This window comes from Stegastes partitus, unplaced genomic scaffold (genome assembly GCF_000690725.1).
Source record: "Stegastes partitus isolate 25-593 unplaced genomic scaffold, Stegastes_partitus-1.0.2 Scaffold767, whole genome shotgun sequence".
NCBI classification, from domain to species: Eukaryota; Metazoa; Chordata; class Actinopteri; family Pomacentridae; genus Stegastes; species Stegastes partitus.
Genome location: NW_007578498.1, coordinates 238553 through 247279, shown reverse-complemented (window position 1 = coordinate 247279; position 8727 = coordinate 238553). Strand labels below are relative to the sequence as shown.

Here is an 8727-nt window from a genome sequence, read left to right as displayed (position 1 = left end):
CTGACTCCCTTTATCCTGATAATCAGCTGTAATGTTGTGATTTCAGCTCCTGCTCAGTGACGTTGTACATAGTAAAAGTGTCACACAGGCTGCTTCCCCCATTCTCAGTGCTCATTAGTCAGAGAGCCACTGATTGTACAAAACATCCTGGATGAATTGAAAAGTTTTAATTTCTTGTAAATTCTAAATGAACATTTGCTTAAGAAAAAAAACCACAAGTGAGGCTCAGTTGATGTATGTATAATGGCACAAAGAAAGCATACAATAAAGACTGCTCATGAGCTGGTTTTGTTGTTTAAAAAAAAAACAAAAAACAAACAGTAGAAAAATCAGTGTGACTGTCCGGTTCCCTCGTGTCACTGAGCGAGGAGTCTAATCTTTATCTTCTTCACTGCTCCTCGTCTCCTCCTCCTCCTTCTTCTTCTTCTCATCATCATCATCATCATCGCCATCACTCTCACTGCTGCTGCTACTGCCACTACCGCTGCCACTACTACTGCTGCTGCTGCTGCTGCTGCTGCTGCCTGCATCATCTCGGTCGTCGTATGTGCCCTCCTGTTGGGTCTCAGTCACAGTGTCTCTGCCGGACTCGTTCTCCGGCTGATTTCCAGGAGCGGCTGCAGGTACTTCAGAGGATGGTGATGTCGTCTCTTCAGCCGTCGCATCGTTTTCTGGAAGATTGTCGTATTCGCTTATCTGCTGCCTCTTCCACATCTTGGCCATGGCAAGCAGCTTGAGGTTGGGCTGGTTAGCGGCATCTTCTGGAAAGATGTAGTCGTAGTACTCCTCCCAGCCTGCATCCGACTAAGATCAAAGAGAGAGAGACTGATTAACACCTGGAGCTACAAGGATGATTTTTGTTGTCAGTGACACCTTGAAATGTCTTTTTCTTGCTTTGTCCAACTGACAGTTAAAAATATATATCTATTTACAAAGAAATAAGACGCAGCAACTTCTTACATTTGACAAGTTAAAGCCAGAGACTTGTCACTTTAGTTTGATAAATGACTTAAAAAATATGCTGACTTCAGAGAAAGTTTACAGTAGTTTAGTCCTACTTAAAGACTCTTTAAAAAAAATCTTGATTTTTGCCTAATCAGACCAATTCAAGACTTCATACTTTTATCTTGCATCAATAATTGATTGTCACTTGGTGAATTCTCTGCATGTCATTCTGCTACTGTTCTCTGATAGATTATTATTTACGTTTCCACTGTTTTCTAGTTATTTTAATCGAGAGACAAAAAAAAGAAGAAATTTGAATGAATGTAGTCAAATGCCTGTGTACATTCCAAAAGACCTTCAAGACACAAGAAAGGAAAACATTTGGGGAGGAAAAAGCTGCACAAAGACCCAGCCCAGGCAGCTGGTTTTACTCCAGTTTGCTGGTTGACTCCCAGTTCTTACCCCGTCCTCAGCCGTCAGCTTCCTCCTCTTCTTCACCTTCTCTGGCAGCAGCTTCCGGACCCGTTCTCTGGTGGTGTCGGAGCCGAACTCCTTCTCGAAGTCCCTCCAGGACTCGAGCAGCATCAGCCGCTCCTCCTTCTCCTCACAGTTCCTCATGCTTTTGTTGGCCTCTTCGAAGATCTGTCGGCACTTCTGCAGCCGGTCGGGGCCGTCGATCGACAGCTCGAACTTGGCGTAGCTGATCCAAACCTGCATGAGAAGACAAGGGCAAGTGGTTTTTAGAATTATTACAACAATCATTGCTGGTGTTATTTTAAAAATGGAGGTCCAATGAGTAGTTTATAATAAATCCACCATCTCCTTGTAACAATAGTATGTTTTGTGCTGCCGAAATGCACCACTCGCCTGAAACTAATTCTTTTATTTCATCTCACATTATTGGCACACTAAGGTTTAGATTCACTCAGATTGCAACACTCACAATGTAAATATATCTGAATGAGATTTGAAGAATATCGTTTTCTTCTATACAATCAGAAAGCTGGAGGGCAGTTCTCACCTTGACGTGCTGAGTGCGCTGCAGCAGCCTCTTGTAAAGGTTTCTGGTGTTTCCAAACTCTTCCTGCTCGATCTCAAAGTCGATGTATGATTTCCACAGAACCTTGGAAGAGAACAGACATAAATACACCGACAGTTTCAGCACTTGAAAGGGAGAAAGAGATATTTCTAAACCAAAAAAAACCACAATTTTCCACCACTTGATGTTTAAATGTTTTGGATTTCTACTTTACTGAGCTTCACAGACATTGGTTGTTCATGATGAGCCTAAGCTAGAATAAGAAGCTGGAGAAACACTAGAAATAATTTCCAAATATTCAGGTAAGTCTAAAAAAAAAAAACAGTCCAGGAACAATTACAATCTTTGTTTGATGATATTCTAGTTATGTGACGCACTGCATGTAAGAAAGTTAAAAGCGTGAGAAAAATAAAAACAGCTAATGCCTGATAAACTCTGTCTGACAAATATTACATGTATAATTATTGGTATTATTAACTAATAAAATACAACCAAGACTTTAATTTGAATTTATTTTCATCACAAAGTCGGCTTGTGTTATTCTGATACAGTGATGCTGCAGTGATAAAATAAGAATGTAGAAGCATCGACTCAGAAATCCTGACTGTCATAAAGCATCCTGATAAACTCTTCCTACGTTTCTTGGAAGACTAACACTTACTCTTCCTGTTGTTATGAAGACTGTATATACAGATATCTGACAAACTAACGCAGCAGTGGAAAAATGTAAGCCTAACCCTACAGCTTTAAAACAATATCTACATGATCAATACTGTTCTCAATACCTCTGGCATGTCCAGACGTGGCTGTCCAATGGCGAGCTCGAAGATGCCGCGCGCTCTGTCGATGTCTCCCAGGATCGTCTCCAGTTCTGCGAACTTGATCCAGGTGGTGCAGTTTTCTGGACTGAATTCGAGGTACTTCTCGTACAGCTTCCTGCAGCGGTCAAACTCTCGTAGCTGAAGCTCCAGCTCGATGTAGCCCTTCAGCAGTTTGTTCTTCGGGCATTTACCGATCGCTGTGCCCTGAAAAAAGAAACGCTCATCAGTGAGAAGCACGTATGCATCCAGTCAGAATGCATCTCCTTTCCTTGATTTAGCTTTGGAATCCCATAACCTGTGGATGCATCTTATTGACAGTATTTCCATGTTGTCCTCCAGGTCTCCCTTGAAAGAGCCTTTGGCACTTTGGCCTTAAACTATTGAACTACAGTCTTCATTTAGTCAATGAATGAACGTGTCACCCACGAGAATGTTACTTCCACCTTGATTTCTGTCTCTACGTTGATCCTAATGACAAGTATATACAGTGTGATTGTTAAATCTCACCATGACCTTCCTGGCTCCCTGCAGGTTCTTCTGGCGGATCTCAAACTGAGCGTAGAGCAGCCAAATCTTAGCAAATGTGAACTGAAACAAAAACCAGATAGACTGCCACAATCAGGTAACAACAGCAACAACAGTATTACTGTAATGTTAACCACAGTATAAGCATTCTGAATTTACTGAAGGGACCTTGTCTTTGAAGAGTAAACGTGTAAGTTACCTTCTTATGAGGGATTAGGTCCAAGCAGGCCTGGTACACCTGCCTCGTTCTCTCAGGATCCTGAAAAAAGCAAGACAAATGTTACTGCAGAGTTTGTTTGGTTGACTAAATGATCTTAACTTTTTTTTTTTTAGTCTATTTCCCTTTTTTTTTGTTTGAATTGTTCCACCTGGGCAACATCACAAATATGTGGTAAAATGAAGGTGGACGATGAGCTAACCTTGACTTCCAGCTCCTCGTACAGGGCGTAGTTGATCCACAGGTAAATGTATCGCCTCCAGTGTCTCTTTTCCTGGATGGGGGGGATGTTGGCGATGGCTCTCTCGTAAACTTCTCTCACAGTGTCGGGGTCGGCGTCGCTCTCCACCAAGCGGAGGTAATCAAACCAGGCGTCGTAGTTGTGTGGATTTGCCTGGATGAATATGAGAGATAAAAAAAATTGTACTCATCAGATTTGGAGATTTTGTTTGGTGTTTGCCACCACTTGAACATCTCCCTCTAGTGCCCAGCATACTCTACATTGTTGCCACTACACATTTTGTTCAGTAGTCTTATCATTCGCGGTAAATGACAGTGATCTCACTACAGATCAAGATGAATGTGATTATCATTTTGGCCATAATTGTGCAGCTCTATGTGATTTAATTCTATCTGTATCTATGTTCAGATTCATATGAATTTTAAAAAAGGAACAGAGCTTCTAGTTTCCACACATTTCCAGACTCGACTATTCCACAGCCGATACCTTCACTTCCTCTTCGTACTGGAACCTTCGTTTGCTGACGATGACGTCCTCAATCCCTCTCCGGTCTCCGAACTTCTTCTCAAACATCGTGTAGTTCTTGAAGAGCTCCTGTGCCTGATGTTTCGGGATTCTGTCCAAAGCGTACTTATAGATCACTCGAACACGCTCAAACTGTAAAGGAAGGAACAGTAAGTACGTGCCAAAAGATAGTCCAGCAGATTCAATTCAGTTAAGTCTAGGATGACGAATATCAGTAGGTGTAATAGCTCTCAGGCAACTAATTGAAAAGTATAAACGTAAAGCACGTTTTGAAGTCTCACCTCCTTCTGTGTCTCCTCAAACCTGGCAAAGGCCACAAAGAGATTTTCGTCCACATGTTCCTCTCCGAAGAACTCCACTGCCCTCTCATACACCTTCCTGCTGTGAGCGATGTAACCGTGCTTCTCTTCAAAGCGAGCATATTTAATCCAGTTTTTCACTTCAGGGTGGACGATGACAAGTGCAGAGAAGTCAAGGAATTTGTACATGAATCACAAATACTATCACAATGCTACAAAAACACAAAAGCTGCCCTCAACAAATGTTAGCTACTGGTAGGTCTGCTCTCAGCTCACCTGGAGGTGGAACAAGTCATCAGCTGCTGACCTATAGCCTGCGACACATGAAGTCATGGAGTTTGAATTTGGCCTCCCACTATAATAAACAGCTGTACTGCATCTAGTCTATCAGTAAAAAGTGCTCTTCTCTGTGGGTAAACAAAATAACAACAGAAGGATATATCGCTCGTAAATAGTGCGGGCTTTGTCCACTTCCTTGTAGCGCAGCTCAAAGTTGATGTAGGAGTGCCAGGCCTGTTCTTCAGGCTCCCACTCCATCCAACGCTCAAACGCCTGCCTGCAGCCGGCGACGTTCCCCAGCATCTCCTCCATGTAGGTGTACTTGTACCTGTTAAAAGGACAAAGAGCAAAACATCAAAAAGTTAAAGCAAGTGTTGAGGAATAAAGAACACAAGAAAATGAGGCTGCAAACACACACCAAAGATTATCCCTCCAGTTGTACAGTCGCATACATGTATCAGGCTTGTCAAAGTGTCAAACACTCATTCTAAACAAACTCAAGCAACTACGTTCAATTAAAAAATAATTACAGCTTTAATTTAGGAGTCTATTCCTCCTACAAAAAATAAGAAACAAGACAACTATCTGCAACTATTCTGGTTATTTTTAAATAGTTGAAGTCCTTGTTAAACAAAAAATACAGATATTTCTTTTAAATATTGACTTTCTTAGACTTAAGGAAATCACAGTAGGTCTGATGATAATGGTAATAATCATGAGCTGTGGCCTTTTTAATTAATGTGTCAAGCGTGTATCTGGAGGTCATTAAAATCAGTCATACCAGAACTGATTGACTCGTGGGAGGATGGTGATGGCTCTGTCCCAGATGTTGCGGGCGTGGTTCACCTGGCGGCTCTTCATCTCCATCTCGGCATACTTTAGCCACAGAGTGATGTTGCGGTGATCGACGTCCAGCGCTCGCTCGTAAATGGAACGAGCCCTGAAACCAGAGGAACCAGTGATGAGGAAAAACTGAACAACAGGAATAGAAAGCACCCAGCTGTTTCGTCCAGCACAAACTCAAGGTAAACTGGGTTAAATTTACCTGAAATGTCAAAGTAAGATTTATTCTTAGCATGCTTAACATGAAGACTAAGCGCAATATGGAGCTGTGATTCAAGCTTGGAGGTTAGGGACACGGGTTTGTCACTGGACAGCTGTGAATTTCTAAATCTGACAATAAAATAAGCATGAATTTGAGGTTTATGCAGAACAAATATCCTCGTAAAAGGCACAGTACCTCTGGATCTCCTTTAGGCTTTCCTCCCATTGTGCGTATTTAATCCAGTTACTGATGACAGTTCGATTTTTCCTGATGTTGTCCTCAAACCCCTGAAGAAAAAGACAGACAACAATGTGACCTGATGCCAAAAAATGCTACAAGTTACTTGTTTCTTCACTGAAAAACAGTGTCTTTGTTCCTATTTGATTACATCAATTAAGAGCAGTCTGAACACATTTCTACATTTCGAAATTTAAACATGCTGCCACTGAAGACAATTCGAGGTCAGCACTTACCTTCCTCTTCTTTAGTTTGTAATCGTTCAGCTCTTCTTCATCAGTGATCTTCTGTTTTGGTGGTGGTGGCAGAAGTTCAAGCTCCCTCTCTTTGGCTTCCCTCAGCAGCTGCTCAGCAGTGATCTGAACCTCTGCGGGAGCTTTGTTCTTCACCTAAAACACAGCAGAATGTCCTTTAAAATAAGGGTCCCTGCCATCACTAGCATTATGTCTTAATTTTTTTTTTGTTGTTGTTTTTTTTTTCCAGGGACAATACAGATTAATCAGCATCAGGTGATTTTCAACTATAGTCACTTTGGTAGACCTAAAATAAGTCATTAAAACAACAACAAGAAATTTCACTCAGTGTATTCAGATGCTTGTGATGGGCTGTAAGGCTGTAATTTTGAGTCAAACAAGACCCCAAATCAAAGGCAGAAGCAGGTATATCACCGACAATGGCTGTGAATGACTCAAACGTGTGTTTCAAATGTAGGAGTGGATGACATTATGTTTCTACAGGTCCAAAAGTCTGAAAGAACATCAAAAAATTCTAATATATTACTGCAGACTTGATAATAATTAGAAAGTTTGAGGATTTAGAAACATTTAAAAACACAAGAAGTTCTAAACATAACATGACACTGAACCACTTTAGGTTCTGCTTTACCCCTGAGTCAGCAGTCAAACTGAAGCAGATCACTGGCAGTGACCATGTGGACTTCTTTGAACAACAGGCACATTTCCTCAGACTGCATTATTCAACTGAATCAGAGTTGCACATTAGCTAATGACACTCGACTCATGTTCACCTCTCAGACATATGTCTGTGCCTCAGGTTGCTCACGATGTAGCACTGTGATAGAGGCAAACATGGTACAATAACTGTGTGAACGTTCCAGTAGTCAGAATGACATTCTGAGCAAACAAGGATTTTCTCAGTGTCACATCATGTCTAGACTGAATGTTAAGAAGAGGGCATGGCAAGAAACACCTACATAAACTAAAGAGCCTAATGTGAAGCACAATTTAAGTCACAGATTTCTTTTCACATAGCTCAAGTTAAGTACAACATCATGACCCATAACAGTAATGATTTTCCTTTAGAGGAATGGGTTTTATTGTTAATAAATATACATTAGTCATAGTGGTAAAATAAATTACTTTGTTGACAAGACAATATTTCGGAGGTTCTTCTCAAATGTGTTGTTTTATGTAGGTGCTTTGAACGCCTGCTAAAGTTACTCAACTATTCAATAAGTTGGTAAAAAGAAAATTAATTTGCAACAACTTTGATAATAAATAATTTTAAACTCAACTGACTTTCTAAACCTCTCAAAGTATGATTAGTGTTTGCTTTTCCTTATCACACATACTCAGATTTTTCAAGGAACGTCTCATTGAATGGGAATTTTTCTCTGTTTTTTCTGGCATTTGGTGGAAAAACTGAATAATCAAACTCGAATAAGGAATCGTTACTCGCAGCCCTAGTGCGTCAGAAATCCATGTGGGCTTGACTATTATATGTTAGATCAATAAACAACTGCTACTCTTATTATGCAGAATACTACACAATCTAATAGCCAATCAGCCCTTCTTAATTATTACTAGAAATATGTGTGAGACAAAAAAAAATAAAAATACTAAGAACATTTTCGAAAGGGTTTTGGAGGACTTTCGAGAGGGATAATTTTACATACTATAATGTGTCCAGATCTCTTTCTTAAATTGAACCCGGAATACGTGAAGGAACCCCGTGAAACTATCAAACACAGGGGAGCCAAAACAAAGCAGAGCACAGTGAATATAAAACTGACAACACAACCGATAGCTTCGCCAATTAACTGTCCAGCTAATGTGCTTTCCGTCGGGCCAACCTTGCACATTTAAAACACTAGTTGAGCTACTATTTTATTGGAGTTTATAGTTACTGCTTTAAAGTCTGAATATTGTTAAAAACGAACACGAGCGCTGCTGGCGCTTCCTCCCAAAGTCTGCTTAAACTTTAGCGCTACCTCTTAGCATTAGCTTAGCCGCAGTCAGCTCATGGCTCTGATATTGTGTTTTGCCTGCTTACCTTCGCCACCTTCGGTATCCGCTGTTTGCCTGCCGCGGTAGACGCCATTTTGCTGGCAGGTTTTTAAAATTATTACTTTCCCAAACTTAATGAAACTGTTACGACAACAGCCAAAGCTAAAATGTCACGAAACGTTTTGGTCTCTTCTAGCGCGAGCCACCATGACAGTACCCACAATGCCTTGCGACTTCCCATTAACCCCTGCGGTTCAGCGCCGTCTTATTGCTATGGCAACGGAGTTTGCGGTAGTTAGAACCATGAG

The 8727-nt window shown here is 41.0% G+C and overlaps 1 protein-coding gene across 1 annotated transcript; it reads right to left on the bottom strand.

Moving 5' to 3' along the window:
* Positions 1–225: 225 nt before the first annotated feature.
* crnkl1 (crooked neck pre-mRNA splicing factor 1) lies at positions 226–8628 on the bottom strand. The gene is made up of 14 exons (XM_008291887.1): positions 8466–8628; positions 6410–6562; positions 6132–6223; positions 5673–5831; positions 5053–5219; positions 4595–4773; positions 4275–4445; positions 3750–3941; positions 3530–3589; positions 3313–3393; positions 2770–3009; positions 1967–2068; positions 1408–1656; positions 226–804 (listed from the first exon to the last, which is right to left on the bottom strand). Exons 1-14 carry the CDS (start codon positions 8511–8513, stop codon positions 373–375), a joined length of 2325 nt encoding a protein of 774 aa, XP_008290109.1. The 5' UTR covers positions 8514–8628; the 3' UTR covers positions 226–372.
* Between the last annotated feature and the right edge of the window lie 99 nt (positions 8629–8727).

Excerpts from the sequence above, each read along its gene's own strand:
- crnkl1 (XM_008291887.1), bottom strand. The coding sequence starts at position 8,513 with ATGGCGTCTACCGCGGCAGGCAAACAGCGGATACCGAAGGTGGCGAAG. Across the intron at positions 6,224-6,409 it reads ACAAACTAAAGAAGAGGAAG|GGGTTTGAGGACAACATCAG; the intron begins GTAAGTGCTGAC and ends CTTTTTCTTCAG. Across the intron at positions 5,220-5,672 it reads CCACGAGTCAATCAGTTCTG|GTACAAGTACACCTACATGG; the intron begins GTATGACTGATT and ends TCCTTTTAACAG.